Source organism: Corapipo altera, unplaced genomic scaffold (assembly GCF_003945725.1).
Source record: "Corapipo altera isolate COAL_440 unplaced genomic scaffold, ASM394572v1 1, whole genome shotgun sequence".
NCBI lineage: Eukaryota > Metazoa > Chordata > Aves > Passeriformes > Pipridae > Corapipo > Corapipo altera.
In genome coordinates, this window is record NW_020884873.1 from 17,933,644 (window position 1) to 17,957,326 (window position 23,683).

Below are 23,683 nucleotides of genomic sequence, written 5' to 3' on the forward strand. Positions count from 1 at the left end.
GGCTGCCTCTTCCCCTTTCTAGCAGTGGACTGCAGGCTCTGTTTGCCCTTGGCTTCCCGAGTGGTCCCAGGATGTATGTGCTTTCCCTTTGATGTCTATTTTCCTCGGATTACAGAGGAAGGAGAGGGCTTTGCTATCAGAGGGCTGACTGTGGACTTGCCCGCTGGGAGCCTGTGGGCTCTCGAGCCAGCTTTGTTTTGGCACGATCCCCCTTTGCAAGTGAGACCTGCTGAAGATGGCCCAATCCTATTAATGGCAGGGATTTGCTTCAGGTCTCCTACCATTACCCTGATGATATTTCACTCTGCAATAAGCCTCTGTCTTTTGGGAGACTAAAAATCCAGCACGCTGCTTTCCCCTGTAGGAATTGTCCCTGTGCCATGCAAGCAGCAGCCTCTCTGTGGCAACCAGGAGTCACCTTGGTGCTCCTACCAGATATGTCATTTTCCTTCTGCCTCCCAAATCCCAACCCAAGGACAGGACAGATGCCACCAGCAGCAGAGCTTTAGGTGAAACATGTCCTGTGTTTGTCACCTAGGAAAAGCAAATTAGTGAGCAGCTTTGAGACTAGCAGAACGACATCTGGTGGGTGTACCCACCCCAGGGAAACAAGGGACCAGGGGACAGTGAAAAGTCCTGTGACCAAAGATGTAGGAAGAAGAGTGGAAAATGTTGGGGAAAAGAAGGGAAAAGAAAAAAGGAGAGATACTGGTTCCCAGCAAATAATTTCTGAAGATCTATGTGAGGTTCACAGAGTGCCCAAGCCAGACGACGGGTTCAGTAACTACCTGCAGATCCACGAAGGACAGGGTAAGAGGGTTGATATGCAATGGGAGGAATAGGACTAAATTAAGAAGAACAGGAGAAAACCTGAAAATCCAGACAGTGAGATGTATGTGGCTATAGAAACGTCTCAGGCTGGAGCAAAAGAAGCATTGCTAAAAAGTACCAAAACCAGCAGAGTGGGATCAGAGTGTGGGATGTGACAGATCTGCTCTGACTTCTGCAACTGCCTGATCATGGCAGCAGCGTGCAGGTGGAAGGGACTGTGAAAACTCCTGTGTGTTGGCTGATACCATGGGCAGGGAAGGTGTGTGACCCAGCAAGGAGAGCTGTGTTCGGGCGTCCCAGGTATTAATCCTCACTCATCACTCCTCTTGGAGGACTAGTTCACAGTCTTATGGTTGTTGCAGAGAGAGATGTCCCTGATGTTCCCCAAATGGGGCTCTCAGTTCTGGACATTCATCTTGTCGCAAAAGCCCCTGGACACGCTGTGTGGTTGCCCTCTGGCGCTGCCCTTGGTCTCGTCCTTTGCTTTTTGCCCCTCATGCTCTGTTTCAGGATGCACCATCAGCCTTTTGCAGGCAGAGAATGATGATGGCCATGCCCTGACTGGCAATGGGCTGGAGAAAGGGGTGTAAATGCAGGGATGTGGCTGCCCTACTAGTTTTTAAAGCTTGCCAATATTTGTCGCAGCCAATGGAGGTAATTGCAAATATGAGGAGAAAAATAAACTCTTGTCATCCTCCAGCAATGGGTTTTCCCTCCACCAACAGCAGCATGGAAAACCCAGCAGGCTTGGTCCAGGTCCGAATTAGGTGTAAAAACTCCCAGCTGCCATCCTTTTTAAGGATGGAGCAGCTGGCAGGGATGGGGCAGCTGGCCCTGGGGTGGCACTGGAGAAGGGGAAGCTGCACACTGAGCTGGATGCTGAGAAGAGCTTGTCAGAGGGTCCTTTCACCAGAGTCCTGTCTGGGACATGGGAAGAGGGAACCACACCCTGGGCAGAACCAAGATGGCTCAGGAAGCTGCTTCTCAACCTACCCCAGAGCTGCCACATTATCACAGATGTGTCACTGAGCACAGCATAGAATCATAGAATCAATCGGCTTGGAAAAGACCTCCAAGATCATCAAGTCCAACCCTTGATCCAACATCACTGTGGTTACTAGACCATGGCACTAAGTGCCACATCCAGTCTCATTTCAAAATCCTCCAGGGATGGTGAATTCACCACCTCACTGGGCAGCCCATTCCAATGTCTGATTACCCTCTCTGTAAAGAATTTCTTCCTAATATCTAACCTAAATATCTAACCTAAACTTCCCCCGGGAGAGCTTAAGACCAGACCCTCTTGTCCTACTGCTGGTTGCCTGGAAGAAGAGATCAACACCCACCTGGGTAAAACCTCCTTTCAGGTAGTTGTAGAGGGTGATGAGGTCTCCCCTGAGCTTCCTCTTCTCCAGACTAAACAACCCCAGCTCCCTCAGCCTCTCCTCATAGGACCTGTGCTTGAGTCCCTTCACGAACCTTGTTGCTCTTCTCTGGACCTGCTCCAGCACCTCAATGTCCTTCTTGAACTGAGGGGCCCAGAACTGGACACAGTACTCCAGGTGTGGCCTCACCAGCGCTGAGTACAGGGGAAGAATCACTTCCCTGGTCCTGCTGGCCACACTGTTCCTGATCCAGGCCAGGATGCCACTGGCCTTCTTGGCCACCTGGGCACACTGCTGGCTCATGTTCAGCTTCTTGTCAATCCAAACTCCCAGGTCCCTCTCTGTCTGGCTGCTCTCCAGTCACTCTGTCCCCAGCCTGTAGCGCTGCAGGGGATTGTTGTGGCCAAAGTGCAGGACCCGGCACTTGGCCTTGTTGAACCTCATCCTGCTGGAATCAGACCATCTCTCCAGTTTATCCAGATCCCTCCGAAGAGCCCTCCTGCCTTCCAGCAGATCAACACTCCCCCCTCAGCTTGGTGTCATCTGCAAATTTGCTAATGGTACACTCAATCCCCTCATCCAGATCATCAGTAAAGCCAGAAGCATCTCCTTATTTCTGCTCCCTTGGCATTTAGGAGACTGACACCAGATCTTGGGCCTCTGATTCTGGGAGGTGTGCAGGATACAGAGTGCTAAAGGTTTGCAAATGTAGGAGCTCTTCTGCACTGGTTTGCCCCTCTTGAATGAAGGCTGGAGTCCCTATATCATGGGGATGGCTGACAACTCAAGGCTGCTCTAGCTAAAGGAAAGAAGGAGAGATGCCCAGACACTTGCACCATTGTGCAGCAGGAAGGTGGTAGCTGCATCAGAGATACCAAAGGGCTCTTTGAAGGGGCAAGGGATGTTTTAGTATTGATCTCACATTTAGATGTTTAGGTCACATTTCCAGATTGTCCTTCAGCACTGAACAGGAGCTTGCTGGCTGCATGATGACAGTGGCCACCACCAGCCTGCCCTCATCAGGCAGCAGGAGCAGCGGGCGAAGGGGTGGCTGGGACAGCGGTGGCAGGGAAATGTCATGCCCTGCTGAGCAGCTGAATTGCAAAGACAAAAAAGCTCGGTCTTAAAAATTAGCAACACCTGAGTGGCCCTTCTGCTGTCTTCCACATCATCGCCAGAGACATTTCCCTGTTGCACCAGCTTTACCTCAGGGGATGGTAAGCCATGCTGCCCTCACCACCACTCTCATGCCACTTCCCCCTCTGACCGTGCAAGGCAGGCTTGGTAGCTCTAGAAATCAAAGGGGCTGGAACTCTGAAAGCCCTGGCCGGTTCCCCAGCCACACAAGTGCCCATGGGGCTCTGCCTTCATCAGAAAGACATGGATTTCTAGTCATCCTGCTCACAGAGAAAATACTTGAAAAGGTAAAACGGGTGTGGCCTGGAGGCTCAGGAGCTGGAGATGAAATAAGAAAAGTCCCAAAACTTCACTTTTTTCCTTCTTTTTGTTTTACTCTCACCATCTTTGTGCCAGTTTTTGACTTTCTACAGGCCTGGATCCTGCCCTGAGGTGCTGAGGGTAGCACTGTGCCAGGACCCCCTGGGAGAGCTGCTGGTGTCCTAGGAGGATTTGCAGTCTCCTCCTGCAGCAAAGATACTTTCCCACAGTAGTAGAAGAGCTGGGCTGTGACACCCATCCCTCTCCCCCTGCATATGGCGGGGGTCCTGGCCAGGCTTCCAGCCCCCCACTCTCCATCTGGTTCACACCAGCGTGTTCATTCCCATCTGCACAGTGTGCCTGGAGCCGCAGGTCCTCTCTGGGACATCTCCCGATGAGCTGGTCCCCCTCCCCTTGCCTCTTCCCCAGGGCAGCCAAGCCGCGTGGCTCCATGCAAGAGCAGCAGGAGGACAGATCTGAGGAGACAGGAGGCAAAAGAACTCCCTTAAATGTGATAGAGGCAACTGCCTGGTTCTGTCAGCCATTGCCCCCTCTGCCCCCTCCCCCCACACCCAGCTTGTCTCCTGCTGTTTTTCTCTCTCTCTGGGTATAAGATGTCACAAGGATTAGGCCCAAATCTCCCCTGGGTGCTTCGCTCGCCCCCTGCTTGTCTCTTCAGGTCACCTTGGAGGCGAGTGTTGTCCCCTCCAAACTGGGTGTCGGCCACAAAGGCGCCCGCAGTGGAAATTGCACCCTTGAAATGCTAGGCACAAGCAGATGCGGAGCTGTGTTGTCACCCTTCATAAACAAAGCCTGTAAAATGTCCTGGCCTGGTGACCAGCTAGCATTGCTGCTGGAAGAAGGATCGGTGCTCACAGAGTCAGCCAAGCTGCACCAGGGCAGTGGGGCTGGAGCCAGGGCAGGGGGAGATGCTCAGGCAGAGCCCTGTCTCCAAACCTTCCAAGGTTTCCTGCAGTTCTCAGGGTGGTTACCAAATGTGAGTCTGTGAAACATGGTGCTGGCACCATGATCACAAGGTGCACAGGTGTGTGTGGCACTGACAGTGGGACTAACAGCAGTGAGTGGCACCGTGTCCCAGGAAGATCACTGTCATCTTGGGGTCACTGATGTCAAATGATGTAGTGTATTACATCTGCTGCATGACCTCGCTGGCAACAGATGCAAATCTCATGGGCTCTCCTAGTGAGTCTCATCTCATTTCCAAAGTGGCTCGAAGGGACCATACTTGCCCCCGATGTCCCAGAGCCAACTCTGCCACCCTGTACCCATGTGTCCAAAGTATGTGAGATGAATGCAGGTTTCCTTCTGCCTCTTTCCGCTGAGCATCCATCCACTACAACACACTGCCTCTGCCACCATCAGAGCAGTCACCTTCCTCCCCACTGTCCCAGGAGAGAGCCCTTGTGGTCCTGACATGCAGCAACTCTGCAGTGGGGCTGCCTCCCCACCAGGCTTTAATGAGGAATTAGTTGCAGATGACACTGCCTGAGCCAGGAAGTTCCCTCCTGGGTCTCCAACAGCATTTGTCCAGGATGGAGTGCAAGAGGAGAGAGAGTCAGTGCTGCTGGTACATGTGCTCCAAGACAGGCAGTGAGGGAGCAAGGGCTGCTGCATCTTTATTCCCTCTTGACCCATTTAAAGCAAGCACCGGTGACTAAGGGAGCTGTCAGGAGGATAAAAATACCTCCCACATGTTCACTATGAAGCCAAGGACAGAAATAGGGGTGCCATCACCTATCTGGTGAGTGGTTGGGGTCACTCAGTGTTTTGCAATCCTAAAAGTGGAGTCCCCCAGTGTCTCTCACAGCAAACACAATTACAACGGGGTCTTCTCTGCTAAGAGCCTCCTGTCATGCACCCTCCCAAAAGTCAGTTCCCTTGTAACCTCCCTTTCCTTCCTTGGGGCCAGAGCAATCAGAAAAAAACAACAAAGCAGTGGCTCTCCCTTACTTCCAGCAAAAGGAGGAAACCATCACACAAGGATGTTTTCCCTGCAGACCTCAGCCACACACATCACCACACTGCTGCTGAAATGTCTGTGTCGCTGCACTGCTCACCCCCCTGGGGTCAATCCCTGTGGGGATATGTCCCACTACTGCTGGAGAGGACAGATCCTGGGGTCCTCCTCACTTCCCTGGCCTGAGCTGCTCCAGGCACCGCATTGCTATCTCATGGGAAAACACACAGGATTTTCTGAGTTGGTAGCAGGAGTCTGGTTCTGTCTTCCTGGCCACTCCACATTGGCATACCTGAGAGATTTTGCACTTGGAGTAGGCTCAGCACCAGCAACCACACCTGGTAGCTGGCAGTTTATTTGCTCTTCTTCAGGTCACGCATCTGGGTGCTGCTTTATTAAACCTTGGAAAACATCTTTTGCAGGCAGCAAAATATTGAATGAACCTGGTTTCTTAGCAAGCCAAAAGGTCTTAAACCAAGCAACCAGGCTGCAGCAGATATCCCATCTGCTTGACTGCATCTAGCAGTTCAGGAGGGAAGAAGAACCCGTGCAGGAGGGTGCTGTTCCCAGGCTCACTGAGGGCAGCAGTTCTCCTCACAGAGGGTAGCACAGAGAGGTGGCATGGGGAGACATCAGCCACTTTCCCTCCCTGGTGGGTGCAAAGCCCGCTGTCTGGGCATGGGGAAAGGGCTGGTGCGAGGCCAGGCATGGTTACCGAGACCTGTGGGTTCAAGGAGAAGACACTCAGACCTTGTGGAGTTTGTTAATAATTTGTCCATAAAAAGCCTGGGCCTTGGGGTGAGTTACAGCAAGGATCTGGCAAGCTTCAGGTCTCCCCCTCTTCCATCATCCCAAGCTCCCTGCCAGGAATGGAGAAGGCTTACAAAGCAGAGGGCAAGCAAGACTCTCTTGCCTATGGTTTTCATGATGTATCTCTAAAATCTGGGTGAGCATTAGCAGGAGACTCAGGCAGAGGTTTACAGGCACCAGCTGGTTGCACAGCATGCTGAGTGGGCAGCACCAAGAACCCAAACATTGCTGTCCCTGAAGGACTTGTTTCCTTGATATATCCACCCAGATATATAAGTAGATTGTGCAGGGCAATGCCTTAGTGCTAGTGAGGGTGTAAATTGGTCTCCTGGAGAATTAGAGTTATTGGGAAAAGCAGTATATGCTGAAATAGGCAGTCCTGCTTACTAAATCTGTAATTCCAGCTCTGGCTATATTTTCATCTTTCTAATAATATGTGCAAATATAGTAAGGATGAATCACAGGCTGCAAGGCTTCAGGGTTTTTTTTCCCCTCCTTTCTCTGCAAATCCATCATGTGGGGGAGAGGGGCATATGGAGAAAAGGAGCTCAGACCCAGGGGAGATCCTGTCCCAACCAAGTCTAAACCCATCCCCTTGTGCCTCTGCATGTTATCAATCCCAGCCAGGAGCAAGCAGTCCGTTCCACTCTGATTGCCTCCACCATTTCATCCCAGCAACGTAACACTCCTGCCCAGGATGTTTCTTTCCCAGGACACTCCTGAACCATTCCCAAACTAGTGGGTCTGTCCCATTCCTGTGTGCATCCCAGGGCTTGTACATCCCCACATCTGGATTTGCCTGCTGGGAATTTTTTGCTTTGTTGCAAGGACCTTTTGCAAATGTTAATGCTTTCTTTGCACTGGAGAGCTCTTCGGCTGATCTGCCAGAACACATTTCACACGCTTCTCCTAAAATTATGCCCTTTGCTTTTCCCAGTGTTCAAGCTGAAGCAGAGCCCGGTGTGCCAGCGGCATTCAAGGAGAGCAGCTTGTCAGCTGTGCCTGTCTTCAGGGGCAGGGGAGCGAGGGGTTAAGTGCTGCCCAAGTGAGCATTTGCTGGATGGCGGCTCCAGGGCAGAGGGGGGACAGCAGGGGTCCCCGTGGACCCCTCCTGTTGCTTGGGATTGGTAGGTGCCCTCAGTGGGGAGGGGAGGATGGATCAGAGGATCCCTTGAAGCAAGATAGGCTTCAACACTTCCCCTATGACAGTGCGCATAAACCTGAGTTCAAAGTACGTCACAATTTCGGCACAAGCATTTTAGCTGCAGATGGCTCTGGGTTTGGGCTGAAAGCAAGGGATGAGCTAAAGAGAAGCTCTCCTTAACACCTCCCAGGCCAGCAGTTCCACCCCCCCCCCTTAGTTTCTCTCTACTGGAGCCCATCCACGCTGGGCTGTGCACGCTCCCTGCACAGCCTTTAACCATCTCCTGAATTGCCACTGCCACTCTGGGCCAGGAGCAGGAAAACTGGACATGCCCCATGAGGTCCCTGTGGCTGAAGGAGCAGAGGGGACTGGCCATGATGTGAGAGGCAGCAGGTGGAGGGGGTTTCCCACATAAAATGACCCCTGGGGCCAAGGGGGTCTCTTCTGAGCATGGGGTCAGTGCTCAGTTGGTTGCAGTATCACAGGCAGGTGGTGTTTAGGGGGCCCTTTCAGTGCTGCTACCATGGCCACTTGACATCAGAATTGGAATGGGGCTCAGGTGGGCAGGGGAGTGCTGGGGACGGTTCAGCAGGGCTCCTGAGGAACCGGCCTGGCACACACCCTGCTACCCTCCAAATCCCTGTGAAGGGCTCTCAGCAGCTCTCTGGCACAATGCGCCCATGCACATGGACATCCCTCTACATCCCCTGCATCCTCCCAGTCCCCTCCATCTCCTTCATCCCTGCATCTACTGCATTCCCCTGCATGCTCTGCATCCCACACCTCCTACTATATCCTGCACTTCCTACTGTATCCCCCACATGCCTCTGCATCCCTATGCATCCCCCAAATCCTCCTGCATCCTTTTATCTCCTACATCCCACCACAGTTTCTATAACTCCCACATCCCCTGCATCACCTCATTCTGCCACCCCAGAACATATGCAGCTTATAGTGAACTTACAATTACCCCCCAGCCACCCTAAACTGTTAATGAGGACATTTAGAGTTAACCATCCACCAACATGATTCCCTTCAAACACCCCTGTTGGGAAATGCTGTGAGGGGATCCGGATTCTGTCCTGCCACTGGTCCTTCCTGGCCAATGCTGGCTGTAAGCAGTTAGTCATGACTATTGTCTCTGTGGTTAGAGATGCTGAAATGCATCTTAAATGACTCACTGGGGAATTCTTATTATATTTTTTAATAACTCACGGTGTCACTACAGGGCATGAAGTTTGCTTCGCTGAGTTTGTTCGCCTGTTCCCTTGCAGGGATAAATAATTGAGGAGCTGAATAGCAAACCAGAAACCCAGAGAGACCACAACTGGGAATACACTGAGAAATGTGTCACCCCAGCAGCATTTATAGATTTAATTTTAATATTAGTGGTGGAGGGGGCAGAACAGAGACAAGAGGGAATTTTTCAGGAGGGTATTAAGAAGGCTAGGCCTGGGGAAGCAGCGGGCTGGGGTTGTGGCTCTGAGGGATGCTTGGGAGGGGATTAATGAGTCTCTCCTTCCCCCTCCTCCCAACCCACTGCTCCAGCCCTTTCTGACCCTCCACAATGCGATTGTCCAGTGTCAAAATGATGGTCTCTCTTATTTGGAGCAGGAAGTGCTTTTATCATCTCACACTGCAAATGAGCCAGGATCACTGTCAAGGGAGGGCGATGGTGGCCACAAGGGGCCAACAAGGGTGACTAGCTGCAGCCGTCCCTCTTGCTTCCATCCTTTACCCCTGATCTCCTTCAGGGAAGGACAGTGCTGCACTTAAAGCACTATCTTTAAAATTATCCTAACTTCACAAAGAATTAACAGCCTTACCAAAAATATTATTATTGCCACAGAATAAGGATGGCAATTATTTTTGGCAGAGGAGGAAGATGATCTTTTGTGTGTCATCCCCACCATAACCCTCTATTTAAACTGACATCCTGAGCTCAGTCTTGGCCACAGTTTTTTGGCTGCAGGTGCCTTCATCCTGGAGTTTTACCACTCCACAAAATGCCAGCACTTCTCAAATCAGGAAGCAACATCTGAGTAGCGGGACCCAGTCAGACTGCAACCCCCATAGGGAAGGAAATGAGAAAGACATCTGCATCACTGAAACCTTACAGGACAGCAGAGTGTGGGGGGGAGATGGAGGAATCTTCTGAAAAATCCCACCTGCTGTTCCCTGCCTGCAGCCCTCCTCCCAACATGCCTCCTGTGGCTGTCACCCAAACCCCCATGCTCGCCCGTTTGTCCAGGCTCAGAATAGCTCCTGGCAGCACCAGTGCACTGTGGCCAGCGACACTGGAGACAGTAGCTGAAGGAGGTGGGATTTCATCGTGATAACACCCCACTGCTGGTGACCCCCTCCCTCTGCACCCCTCTGGCTGCACCCTGGGCTCTCAGCACAGCCCCACGCTCAAAAAAAGGGGGAGAATAGAGGAAATAACATAAAGCAGGAGAGAAGAGAGAGGGAAGGACACAATGTGGGCTTGGAGCAGGGTGGGCTGTGCCATGTGCTCTAGCTTTGGTACCACCCACCTTGCTGATCCCTTTGGGGGGGGTCCAAAAGTGGACCCTTACTTTTGGCATCTTCCACATCCCGTGTCCACTTCCACAGCCCTTTGGGAATGCCAACTTTCCAGAGGAGGAGAGCCCTGCATCTCTTGGAGGTGTCCCCAGGAGTAGTGGGGGGTCAGTCCCTGTCACTGTGGAGCTTCAAAAGGAGCGCAGAGGCTCTCCCTGCACAATCTGCCTGTCACCACTGATCATTTCAGGTGTCAGATGAGGTTTGTGTCACTTGGCAAGGCTCTACTCGCCTTGCCTCCTGTAACCAGGAAGAAGAGTGGGCTTAAAATGACCCAACTTTTTGTGGGAGAGGGGGAAATTATTCCCCTAAGTCTAGGGGACATGCAGGTTTACCCTATGCCTGCCTTGGGGCCTTTTCTTGGAGCATCCCCTGAGCAGGGCCAGGCTGATGCCATAGCATAGGGCTGAGCATCCTCCTTCACGAGGCTGAGCATCCTCCTCACCCAGCAGGTCCCTGTCCCTGCTTCCCCAGAGTGTGATGGGTGACAATGGTCTGGGCACCCTGAGAGCATTTGAGGCAGCTGCTGGGGCAGGAAAGGGGCTTTCCTCATCCCCCCATGTCCTCCCCAAGCCCAGGGTGCACTCACAGCCTAGCAGGTAGCTCTGGAGGAAAGTGGCATCACCCCAGGCTATGGGGAAGGGGTTTTGGAAAAGGGTTTGGAGGGGTTTTTCTGCAGGTGAGGTTTCTCCAACAAAGTGAAGCTGAGCACATTGCAGTCCCTGTCCAACCGCTTTAGTCCCCAGGGTCCAGTTTTGGGTACTCCCTGGAACAGCCAGTGTGGTGGCTTCGCTCCACAGTGACGGGGAGAGTGTGGGACTGTCCCTAGGCCAGCCCTTTCTGCCAGGAGAGCTGCTGCCTGCTCACCACAGCCCTTCAGGTGGTTTTGGGCTGTCCCCTCTCCTTACACCCCTGGGAAATTTCTCGCTGAGCGCGGCCAGCAAAGCGGGGAGCAGCGGGGGAGGCCCCAGGGGAGAGCATCAGCCCATAAAGACAGTGAGGAAACCCCCTCTGTGCCAGGCACCCAGGCAGGCACTGTGCCCCTTCCCACAGCTCCCTTGGCACCCTAAAATACCGGACATGGGGGGGAGCAGATGTTGTGTTTGAAAGTGACCAATGCCACATCTCGGCATCTCCCTGGCATGCCTGTGGACCAAAGTGATCCTGACATTAAGCAAAGAAAAGGGAGGCTGATGGAAGCTGAGGGGTATTTTTTTTTCTTTTTTTTTGTTTTAATCTTTCCTTAAGTGCGAACACCATCTGTCTCCCCCAACTCCGTCAGCTCTTCCAGTCCCCAGGCAGCTTCGGTCTTCTTAATTACTGTCATTAGGCAGTGGGTAGCAATTAGGGAGGGATGCTGATGAGCAGCATCAGGAAGACTGTGGTCCCCCGACAGCATCGTGCAGGGAGCTGGCTGTCCCCTTTTCCCCAGCCCTGGGCTATTTCCAGCTGGAGAGCTTGCTGGGTGGCACAGTAGTTTCCTTTTTGGTACAGGCTGACAGGGAGGGCATGGGGAAATGGGGTGCTGGCTGGCAGGTTCATGTCCCATAGAATGCCCAGGGAGGCCTGACACCCTGGGAATGGGCTGCTCGAGGGAGCAGGGCGATGGTAAAGGTACTCAGTGCTGTTCGAGAAAGGAGCAGCAGCTATCTGTGCCTCTGGTTGATCCACCACTCCATGCCTGCTCTGCCCACAGGTGTCCAGCCACCATTGACCATTTCTCCTGTGCAGCCCAGAGGCCATGGAGACCAGATGCGTGGTTGGATAGTCAGACCCAGCTGTCACCCTTCTTTCTGGCCAAAGTGGGGCTGGTCACTAGCCTGCTTGGCTCTCCCTGGTTCCCCTTGCTGCATTTGGGCGTTTGCTCTCCCACGCAGCTCCCCTGTGGCACTGCAGCCGAACAGGCCGGTGTGTGGTGTCAGTGCCACCTCGTGGTAGGCGGCCTGGGCCTGCTGACCTCTCTTCTTCACCCATAGCCTCCCACAGGTGTCCCCCGTGGATTGCAGGGGCACCCATATGTCCCTATGCCTTGACTGGCACTTAGAAGTGAGTGATGGGAAAGGTTCCTGCGGGATAGGATGTCCTTCAAGCAGGTGATGGGGTGGCCACATAGCCCCAGTCTTCTTGCAGCAAGCTGGGGGATCGGAGGCTGCAGCCAGAGACAGGGTCCCTGTTTGACACTGGTCATCAGGGTATATTACTTCGTGTGTGAGATGAAATGGTGACCACCTTATCCTGCCTGCCCTGCCTGCTGTCAAGGTCCACCACCTACAGAAACCCCATGGAAGGGCAAGTTGGGTCTGCGGAGCTCTGTGTGGGGTGCTTTAAGCTGGAGTAGCTGGGCCTACAATCAGGAGGCTAAACTTGTTGGTGAAACAGTAATGGGAGAGGAGAGGAGAAAGTGAGGGAAGAAGGACCAGGTGATGAGGCTGGTGGAGGAAAGATGAGCACTTTGAAGAGTGGGGAGCCTGTAGGCTTGAGGAGGGTTTGGCAGACAGGACTGGTGGCTGCAGAAGAAGACCCTTAGCCAAATGCCTCCCCTCTCCATGCCACCAAGCACTGTTGGTCAGCTGGATCCTGCCCCTAGGACCAGGGATGAAAACAAACCCCCATTCCTAGGGACACCAAGGCTTCTTTCCTTTACCACCAGCATTATTGTTGGGACCTGCAGAACTCAAATATGCTTGTGACCTCTGCCATAGTGAAGTTAATGGAGTTGAAATGTCTAGGGAGATAGCTCAGGTGATTTTGCAGTGAGGAGGGGTTTAGCCTCGACTCCTTCCTCCTGTCCAGGGATTTCTTCAGACTTTCCCCTGTCTCTCTCTGAAACCCCATACCCCTGTGGCCAGGTAATGCCTGGCTTCACCAGCCTTTCTAGGCAGTTGTGCAGGCAGTGGAGTGGGTGCCGGGCTGAGGAGGAAGCACAGTTCCTGCCTCACAGGGGGAAGTGAGAAACTGCTGTGGAAAGTCAAAGAAAGAAAGGTAACACCTCCCCTCTCCAAAAAAAAAAAAAAAAAGACTTTCCCCACTCCTTGTTCTATCAGCCAGCTCCTGGCGTGGCCATGGGGAGATGCAGGTGGCCAGGCTTGTCTGCTTCCTGGCCATGCAGATGGCTGTGCACAGGGAACAAGCTGGTGATGCCAGTGCAGGGGGAGCCTCTCCAACTCAAAGCCCTGTTGTACCCCAAGGACCACCATGTCAGAGACCCCTAAAGCCAGGGGAATGGGGACCTCATACAGACCTCTGATCATGCATTGACAATGGGTTCACTTTATTCTTTAATTTTTACAGCCATATTTTTCATCTCTATTCCCTCAGCTCTCCATGCAGCCAAGGCAAACAGACCCTTGCCCTGTACATAAGGATAGAGAGGTGCACAGAGAAGGTTGCAAGTCTGGTCCAGTCAGACTGGGCAGGAAGGGAGCCACACCACCACTACCAGATCAGCACAGCTGGTATTTGGGCAGGCAGGCTTGGGAAAGACACTGCACATGCCAAGGGGCACTCACTGGCTGAGAAATCCAATGTGGATTAAATCGCTACTCTGCAAACTGCAAATGCCAGTGACTTCCTATACGGGGAGATGCCTGGCATAAGTTCCAGCAGAAATGAGAGCAGAAGTCCTTACCTGAATAAAAAGAGGGGCTTTTTCAATAGGATTTGTATGGGTGTTTCTTTTTCAAATCACGGCATTTTCTGGGGTGGGCAGCATATCCACAGGGCTGGGCTGCAGCTGTCACTGGGTGGAAAGTGGAGGATGGTCCTGATAGTTCTGCTCCATTTCCCTCTCGCCCCCATCTCCCATGAAACAGGTTGCTCTGCCTCCCACAAGTAGTCCTTATTCCAGTGCCAAAACATCCTCCAACCTGTTTTGGGCTCATTTCCCCACTCCAGATGCACAAAGGTTGCTTGAATTTACTTCACAGGGTTGAGTGCAGAGCCTGAAGATGAGGAGATGTCTGACTCATGCCTCTTCTGCAATGGGCAGCATGGCTATTGTGGATAACCGGGAGCCCAGACCTGGGGTCTCCACAGCTCCTGTCAGTGAGCCACAGATGCCTGGAGCCCCAGGAGACAGCCACTGGGCACATGGACTACCTCCTCCACCATTCTCAGCCCCAAGGCCGAGACAGGACCCATCTAATCCTGAGTCATGTGGAGCCTCAACCAGATGAAGGCTCATCTCTGCTAGTATGTTTAGCTCTGGGAGAGGAGTTATGGTGAGGAATTTCGGCCTTGGCACTTGTGGCTGTGCTTGTGGCACCTGTTATGTGACTGGTGCCACAAGTCTGGTTCTGGTGCCATGGAGAGGGGAGAAGAGGGAGGGTCACCCGTCAACAGCACCATCTGTCCTGCAACCCCAGAATAGAACTCAGGCGTGGGCAGGGAGTCACCTTCCCATCATCAGAGGGACACCTCTACACAGTGCCACCAGGTGACCCTACTGGGAACTATGGCACTTGGTGACCCATTGGTGCTTGGTGGCAGTGCCCCCACACCTTGCTTGGCTGCCTCTGCCTCAGTGTCCAAAAGTCCTGGACGAAGAAGCCACCTCACCTAAGGAACAGCAGGCCCAGGCTGTCACTGAGATGGCACTTCATGCAAGTAACACTGCCAAGGCACTTTTAATTGCCTATCACCTCCTCTAGGGCCATCAGCACTTCTCACCCAACCCATTGGCCTGTCTCTGTTCAGCCAAGGGGATTAGCTGTTGTAATTACTCAGAAACAGCAACCCCACACTGTTTTGTTCCTGAAACAGAGCCCTTCCTGCGCAGTAAAGCCACTTGCAGGCGGGTGAAGAAAACCATTTACAGAGAAATGCCTGGGACCAGCAACACTGGCCAGATCTGGCACACAGGCAAAGCCTTGAGGACACTCACATAAATTAAGTCATCCTGCCTACGCTCACATCGTTCCCTGACTGGTTTTCTGCAGCACAGAAACATCCATCCCAAGTGACACACAGTATTTCTACAGCAACAGTGAGCTGAAGTGACGGTTGTCTGGAGCTGTAATGACAAGTTCATGGAGCTCCTCTAGACTAGCTGTCTCTGCTGCCTGCCCCTGGTCCTCCCTAACTTCAGGGATTGTAGGTCAGAGCAAGGACAGAATGTTTTTCCCCTCTTCACTGCTTGGGAAGACGGACTTTTTTCCCATCTCTGGGATATCCAGCTGTTGGGGGGGTTCCTAGGAGTGCCAGTAGATGCCTGTCCCTGTGTGAGAGTGCCCAGAGGGAGAAGAGACCTGGGTATCACACAGTGCAGAAGACAGGGTGGCAGGACTGTGAATGGAGTAGACGCTGGATGTGCCTTGCTCCATATGGCCCCTAGTCTACTTTTATTGAGGTCAGCAGCAAAAATGGAGCTACTGTGGTGTGGCATTTGGTCCTAATGTAACTCCCTGCTTCCGTCTCCATCTTCCTTTTCTCCTGATGTTTCTGCTATTCCAGCCCCATGTTCTCATAAGTTGCCCATCCAACAGCAGACCTATCCTGGCACAATGGCAGCCTTGCAAATGGCACAGCAGTCCCTACCATGCTCCATCCTCACTGGTTGTGTCTCCTCTGCCTTCTCCTAACAGTTGAGCCAGGGCAGCTGTCAGTAGTTCACTGCGGTGTGGTCCACTTTGGCTTCTTCCAGCACTTACAGGCGTAACTTGGGACTCAGCACAAATGGGAAAGTGGAAAAGGACAGTCATCTTACAAGGCTGATCTTGCTCAGGGCAAAACCTGGACCTCAGAGAGCTCATGCCCACAGAAGGCTTCGCTCGTCCCAGGAACAGGCTGTGGGTCTCCACGGGGAACAGCTGGAACGCTCCAGCCCCATTTCCCCTCTCTCAGACTCGCTCCTCTCTGGCACAGTTCTGGGTGGTTTTGGTGGTGACCAGAGCTGTGGCCCCCAGCTCAGTGGCAGGTAGTGGGAAGCTGTGGTTGCATTCCTCATGATGGGGGTACACAGTGGAGAGCAGAATGATGTCACCATCAGCATTGCCCTGGTAGCATGGCCTCCTCTTTGCCCTAGCTTTCTCGGGTGGCCCCAGCATCTTCAGGCCCCTATCAAGGTGCGAGCATGGTTCTGGGTCCAGGGCACCATCTCCCTCTGGCATGGCAGGGTCTTGGCTGGGCAGGGGGCTGGCAGTGTCCATGTTTGCTGGGAGGGGACAAGAAAAGGGGGTTACTGGACTCACAAAGTGGGGTCACGCAGGTCCCAGGGAGAGGATCCTGTCCCTGGGGGGAAGATGGGGCTGGAACAGGAGGAGCCTGCAAGGTCCCCACCCCACCTCTCCTGCTGCAGGGTTGATATTGCTTACAACTGATGGGCTTTTTCCCCCCTAAAAGACAACAGGGAAGGGCAGAAACTTGCACTTCCACTTCAAGCCCTCTCATTAAACCCTGCCAGCAGCAGAGCAGCCCAGCCCATGGTGGCTTGCCCTCCCTGACTGCCTTCTGCTTAAAAATAGACTTGTTTACACACTTTGAACGCAGGCGTGTGCCTCCAGCCCCAAGCCTCCTGACACTTTCCACACATCCAGTGCCGCAGCAGTGGGCTTGCTGCGGTGCAGCCTTGGGGGGCAAAGGGGGCGAGGACCAGGGCATGCAGCAGGGGACTATCCAAGCAGTGCCTCCAACACTCTCCATCATGGCCAGATCTCTCTTGCCACTGGATTTCTCCCTCCTCTTTTGTTCTCGGTATTTTTCCTAGGCATGTGCGTCATGGGCTGTCGCATGGCAGAAAAGCCCCGGGTAATGTCCCCCTGGTCTGAGTCACCAGCCAGCACTGCCAGAAGTGTGCAGACAAGCCAGGGTACAAGGACCAGCTGCCCCTGGCCCTGCTGTCCCCCCATGGACACCAATCTGGATGTTGGGGCAGTGGTGGGTGCCAGCATCTCCCAGAGGCAGCCTGGAGATCGGGGGTCCCAGGGAGCCATACTTCATGAGGGTCCCAGGTAGCCATACCCCCTGCCCGGGAATGGGGAGGAGTGAAGCCAGGAAAGATCCTTTCTGAGAAGAGTGCCCAGGGCTGAGTCAGCACCAGTGCAGAGGCCCTCAAGGGAGGAAACAGCCACCCCAACAAAACAGGCCATCGTGGGGCACTGTGGATTTACTATTCTGTGAGTACCTCTGCCAGGAAATGCTCAGCCTCATCCCTGGCCCCCGATCCCTATTTTTGATGGATGACCCTGTGCAGTGTCCTGTCAATGGAGCTGGCTCTGACACCCCATTAGTGTCTTTGAGGTGCATGTTGGAGGACACTGAGTATCCCAAGCAGGAAAAACAAGCTGGGCAGTCAACACAGGACACCCATTGCAGCGCCACAGGGAGAGGCTGCTCCTGGAGCTGTCACCAGATGTCTGCCACTACCTCCACAAGCCTCGCTCCATCCATGGCCCTCTGGCTACTGGGGGAGAGGGCTCTCATCAGTAAGCTCACAGAGCTCCTCACCAGTGCTCTGTACATGTCCCCTGTGGAGAAGAGATGGTGCCAGCAGGTGTTCTAAGCAAGTGAAGGCACCAGGGAGATCTGGCAAAGGGAGGGATGGCTCAGCAGTGTTGCCCTGGCAGTCAGGCACATGCATAGTTTCTCAGGGAACAGAACACCGTGCCTCAGGTGGTGACTCAGCTGCCCCAAAACGTCCTGGGATGCCTGTGAAGCTGATGTGGAGGCGGAAGAGCAAGCCTCGACAGGGATGTGCCTCAGGGAAGCTGGCGGCAAGTGATCCCAAATGCTCCCGGGTCCTCAGGGTACGGTGAGAGGGAGAAGAAAAGGTCCCCTACCTTTGGCCTCTTCATCTGCCGCTTTCCTCTTCCTCCTCCGCTTTCCCACCTTACAGGCCAGGAAGCCACAGAGAGCAGCCAGAATCAGGATGAACACCACTGCCACCGGGACCCCGAAGATCAGGAAAGTGCTGGTCAGGGTGGGTGCCAGGGTGGGCTCTGCTGTGGGGTGAGATGTCAGCAGTGTCAGGAGTGGGAGAGCTGGGGGTGGGAAGGAGGGCAGCAGTGTTTCCCACCTGGCCGGTCAACCCTGGGGCTGCGGTGGCACCGAAGGACAGTGGCGCTTCACTGCTACCCACCTGCAATGAAATGTGTCCCTGCTTGACGGGACCCTTATCCCACGCCCTGCCATTCCTGGAGGATAGGAGATGAGGGCATCCTGTCTTCCTGCCTGTGACCAGGAAGGCTGTGACCCCCCACACCAGGCTGGATCATCTAGCTTCTCCCTTCACCATGTCCCTTTCCCTGGAACTGGTTGCCTTCTTCCTCTCTCCTTCTCCTCCAGGTGAAGGCAGTGCTCTATCCTCCATTGCCACCTCCATAGCCACCCTCAGGAGAGGGTGCCCTCCATCTGCCCACCCCTGGGGTGTCCCCAGCCTCCTTCACCCACCACCACCCATCCCTGGGAAGATAGAACCCCAGCTGCCCTTGTCGCCTTACTTGTGTTGTCCTTGTACAACTCGGAGCACTTGATGCATGACTTGGTCAGGGTGTCGAAGCACTCGAAGGAGAGGCAGGAGGAGGCAATGGCAGCTTTTCCTGATGAGGACATGGCCGAGTGGAAGTGAGAGCCCAGCTCCTGAATGGCGCGGCAGTGACAGGGCCGCCCGAGTGTGAAATCGCAGCGCCCCGGGCCCCGTGGCAGAGGGAGATACAGTCTGTCAAGATGCGTCGTCTCCCTTGGGGCTCACAATCGCTGTACTTGGCCTGGGGCGGATCTTCACAGGGAGGAGGAGAGCAAGCGCTCAAGCCCTACCCCTGCCTGCCTGTGCAACATGCCCTCAAACTACCCCTCTCCTCCAAAATATGCTTCCAAAATCCTCACAACCCCTCATGTGCCTCAGCCATGCAGCACCTCATACCTGGTGATATGGTGCCCCTGCCTGACCTTCTTGATCCTCACTCTTCCCCTGCTCACCTGTATGTCACCCTCAGGCACGTTCCCCAGCCTGCACCCTCCCTTGATGTCAGTGAAAAACACCCTCAGCTTCCTCCAGTGTCTACAGGAGGCTTTCCTGTGCCTGGATCTTTACAAGACCCCATCCTAGGGCCACAGACTGGCTTGAATGGAAAATGCATAAAAGGACCAGAGAAGAAAAGAGCGCAGGGGCACTAACATCTCCCCTTTTAAAAGTTCCCACTGCCCCCAGGACATGGCCTGTCAGGGACTGCTGTGTGGACAGGCCAACTGCTGTGTGTTCTCCACCCCTACTAATGATTGTGCTCTCCACCACCTTGCTCTCCCCATCCTCTCCATCACAGACCTAGACCCATGGCTCCTCAGCACCATGCCTCACTCTCCAGGGCTCAGATCTGGCTCTGCTCAGTAACTGCCCAGGGCATGGGAAAAGCAGGTCACACCAAACAAGTCTGGTCCCCAAACCATTGGAAGGGACTAAAACCACCCTTAATGGTCTTAGGTGTTCCTAATCAGGAGCAGGAAAATGTCCTGCTGACAGTACCCACACATCAAACCCCGATGCTTGAGATCTGTGGATTTCAGTGCTGTGGGTGGCTCTCCTCCATTGCTACCAAACAAAAGTCACATCCTCTTTTTCTTCACTCCGTAGGAAAGAAAGGGGCCAGCCACAGTTGCTGGCTGGGTCTCAGCTGAAGGAAGTGTTCTGTCCTAGCCCAGAGATCCCTGATAGGGTTTCATTGCTGGAGTCACATCCTTCCAGCAGCTACAGCCTTTGGGCTCTTTCTAGTGATGCCTCTACCACTCACTGTCCAGGACCAAGGCTGGGAGAAGAGGAGGAGAAAATCCATAGGGTGCTCTGGCTCAAGCTGACAGAGTACCAGATATCCCCACTGGGCCACTGAGGTCCTCTGAGACAGGCCAGAAAGCTTGGTCCCTGGATGTGCCTTCCCCTCTCCAGTGACTGCTGGGCAAGCTGAGCCCACAGCCTCCACATCCCACATCCTGAAGCCCCAGATGGGATGCAGTCACCAGCTCCCTACAGTAGATCTCAGCTCAAGTGCAGTTCTTCAGTATCCCATGACCTGCAAGGCAGGAGCTGCACTACAGCACATCTCCCTCCTTGACAGCAGCATCCCTAGAGGATGGCTTGCACCAGAGCACTGCCAAAGTGGCCCCAGCACAGTCTCAGCCCTCCCCACTGAGCGTGGTGGGGCTCCAGGCAAGCCAAAGTCCCAATCAAAATCTGGTAGCTCCCTGCCAGTTCCCTGTTTGCCATGATTTCACTTCCAGCCGGTGTGCCCAGAGACTTGCTCCATCACCCCTGTGCCATGCCAGCAGGGATGGCTCTGCCCAGGGTTCTGCGAGCTCCACAGAGGAGCTGTGAGAGCCCAGCCATCATCCTTGTGCCTGTGGCTCAGTTATTTTTGCTCCATCTTAGTCAAAATACAACTCCCCAAGCAAGTGGGGACACACCAAGCACTTTCCTCTCTCAGCATGGCTCCTGGCTCTGAAGCCACAAATGTCAGCTTGGCACCCTCTACCTCGATGCTTGAAGCCCTGAACAGGCTGCACTCACCCCTGCTTGTACTTGCCAGGGGGACTGGGTCAAACAGTAGGACATCTCTCCATATACAACTTCAGCTGTCTCTCTGCCTGTTGTGCATCCCAAGCAAGGAGCAAGGATAGGGTACAGACATGGGAGTCAGAGGGACATATGCCCAGCAGCAGGGCGCTGGACCCAGGACAGCTCCAGGGAATGGAAACCTGTGATGCAGTGCCAGGACCAACAGCAGGGAGAAAAAGAAAAGCCAAGGCTTGCTCCAGTCCACATCTAAACTTCACAGTGGAGAGCCCTGGCAAGGAGAAGGGACCCAGAATCCGAACTGTCCCCAGAAGGCAGCTTGTAGGAGTGTAAGGGTAGGGACTGGGGCCCAGAAAACACCTTGCCTTGTGGGCTGGTGGGGTTGGAGCCATGCATGGAGGCGGAAGATCTCCACAAAACATCCAGTGCTGCTCTGTCAGGATACCTGCCCCCAAACCACCTCCCTGCTCCAAAGGCTTTGCTGTTTCTCTTGGTCTGGGGTGTTTCCACCTGCTAATCTCCTTTTCCTGAAGGGGTATGCTCCTCCATCATTCCCCTCCTGCCCTCCTTCATCAAATGCCCCCACTGTGCTTCCCCCATGTCAATCATCTCTCAGTGACCCCCAGCCCCTATTCCCATTGTTGGACTGTCACCCTGCCTCTCTTCCTCCTCTTTCTCCTCCCTGCTTGGCTTAAATTGCAGGGTGGGAAAAGGTTCCCAACATGTGCTGTACCACACTTACAGATTAACTCTGTCACCCCCCCCAAATACACTCACCAGGGAAAGCCCAAACCAAGTAACCTACACATTGCTTTTGATGTGGAGGGTGAAGTTTACAATAAAGTTCATTTGGTTCCCATTTCAGTACATGGAATGAAAACTTGAAGCCGCAAAGGCATGGTGGGGAGCCCCTGGATGACAGCCGTCATGTCCTCCTGTGAATAAAGTGCTCCCAGGTCCTGTTATGTGAAAGGATGTTGCAGCCTCATTGCTGCTATTGACCTTTCCCTGTTCCCCCCATTTTCTCAGCCCTCTTTATCATGCTCTACAGGTCTTCTGTGCCCTCTTGCCAGCCTGTCCACCTCCTTTGGGGCCACATGATAACACTTACTCATGGAGAAAATCAGTGCTGACTATCCCAGTAGCACTCACGTGTGTGCCTGCTCACAAGCACGGCCCAGGCTCTGGGCATCGGCCACTCCACTCTTTGCCTCCCCCATCTTTGCCTCTCCTGCTCTTTGTAACTGTGGTTGATCATCTCTGGAATAGCAAAAGTTGAAGCTTGGTGACTAGTTTGAACTGTTTGCATCTCAGAGCTGAATATGCTTGATAGTCGCACAAATGCATAATTAAAGAGCAGAAAAAATGACTCACTGGATAAGGAAATGTGCTCCTCTTATCTTCTCTGCAGAGAAATGAAAGCCCCAGGAGCCTGGGTCTCTGGCTAACTAAGTGCTTTTATTAAACAAATAAACCAGAAAAGATATCAAACAAGCGATTTAAGAATTATGTCTTAATAGCAGACTTGGAGAGCTCAATTTCCAGTGCTGTTTGCTCCCATCCCGCACAGGGAGGGCTGGCTTTGGCTGCTGGGATCCCTGAAGTGGGCACTGATGATCCAGGAGTGTGGAAGGATGGCAGTGTCCTGCGAGTGCTCGTGCACACATGAGTGACTGGACTCGTGTGAGCGGTTCCTCTGGTGTCAGGGGCGGGTGAAGTGACTCACGCACGCACTTGCAAAACCGTTCGTAGCAGAAAATATCCACCGAAAGTTCACCTTGTGCTCGTGCACACCGGAAACCCAAGGGCTTGTCTATCAGAAAAGCTGTGAGGTGTTTACTGAGCAGACCCACTTACCCCAGGACAAACCTCTGACAGGATGCACCCAATGCCTCGGGAACATCTCAGCACAGCCTGACATCTGCCCCACATCCAGATGGTGCCACAAGAACGCTTTGGCTGGAGCCAACCTCCAAAGCCCATTTGGCATCTCATCCACACACCCCTTCCCAACATCCCTGTGCTGGCTGGTGGGAAACATCCCTTTCTAAAAAGTCCCACTATGGTCTTAGGAGCAGGTTTCTCAGAGCTCCAGCATAAATCTGCTCCTTTGGATCCACTGGGATGCCCCAGCATGGCCCAATCCCACGTTGCTCTGCCTTCTCAAAGCCAGCTGGGAAAGTGGCTGGGAAATCTGAGAAGATTTTAGGAAGAATGTGGGAAAGCAAAGGTTTCAAGACATTCATAGTCAACCTAACAGCTAGATCCTTCTGTAGGTGCTCAGCTTCTTATCAAGGGGTTTTGTGACACTGCTCAACCCTCAGCATAGGGAGTTTGGTGTGGGGAAGTGCCCCACTCTGCTGAATGTCATTTGTCTCCCTCCTCCTTGTTTACATGTCCCTGGAACTGTGCTTGTCCATGAGGCTAAGGAAAAATGGCCAGGTGTTCTTGGACCTTGTCCTTGAACACCCAAATCAGGCTTCTCAGTGAGCTGCCTGTTGAAGAACCTTCTGGGGTTACAGAGTGGTGGGTCAACACTGCCTGAGCTCAAACTCCCTCTGCCCACTACCCCTCCACAGAGCCCAAGGGGACACAGCAACGCAGAGGACATGGGGGAAACTTCACTTCCTTGATCCAGCCCTGGGGGAGCTGAGCCCTTGATCTCCCCTTCCAGGGGTGGTGGGGAGGAGTGAGGAGTGTTTCCAGCCAATGTATTGGCTGCTCTTGCTGTTCTGCAGAGTGTGGTGAGACTCTTAGCAAGGCTTGGGTTCCTGACACCACCCCAGCTCTAGCAAGCCTGTCCATGTCATGAGCAACACGCTGTTAGCTGAGCCTGGCTCTTCTGCCTGGATATCCCTGTGAGCAAACAGTACACAACCCCCTTCCTCCTCTGCCTGCAGCAGGGATGCTACTCCCGTCTTCATCCTGAGGAGAGGTGGGATCTTGCTCTGCTCCCCTTGGGTGATTGGGGGGAGGCCAAGCGCTCCCCCAGTTTTGCCTGTGGCTGGTCATAGGGAGTG

At 53.7% G+C, this 23,683-nt stretch overlaps 1 protein-coding gene across 1 annotated transcript; it reads right to left on the reverse strand.

The window, feature by feature from the left end:
* Positions 1-16,002: 16,002 nt before the first annotated feature.
* Positions 16,003-21,883, reverse strand: LOC113951906. The gene is made up of 4 exons (XM_027653492.1): positions 21,816-21,883; positions 18,601-18,818; positions 17,941-18,102; positions 16,003-16,316 (listed from the first exon to the last, which is right to left on the reverse strand). The coding sequence occupies exons 1-4, from the start codon at positions 21,881-21,883 to the stop codon at positions 16,003-16,005; spliced, it is 762 nt and encodes a 253-aa protein (XP_027509293.1).
* Between the last annotated feature and the right edge of the window lie 1,800 nt (positions 21,884-23,683).

Excerpts from the sequence above, each read along its gene's own strand:
- LOC113951906 (XM_027653492.1), bottom strand. The coding sequence starts at position 21,883 with ATGGGGGAGGCAAAGAGTGGAGTGGCCGATGCCCAGAGCCTGGGCCGT. Across the intron at positions 18,819-21,815 it reads GCTTGTGAGCAGGCACACAC|ACTGTATCTCCCTCTGCCAC; the intron begins GTGAGTGCTACT and ends GCATCTTGACAG. Across the intron at positions 16,317-17,940 it reads GGCAGATGAAGAGGCCAAAG|CAAACATGGACACTGCCAGC; the intron begins GTAGGGGACCTT and ends GTCCCCTCCCAG.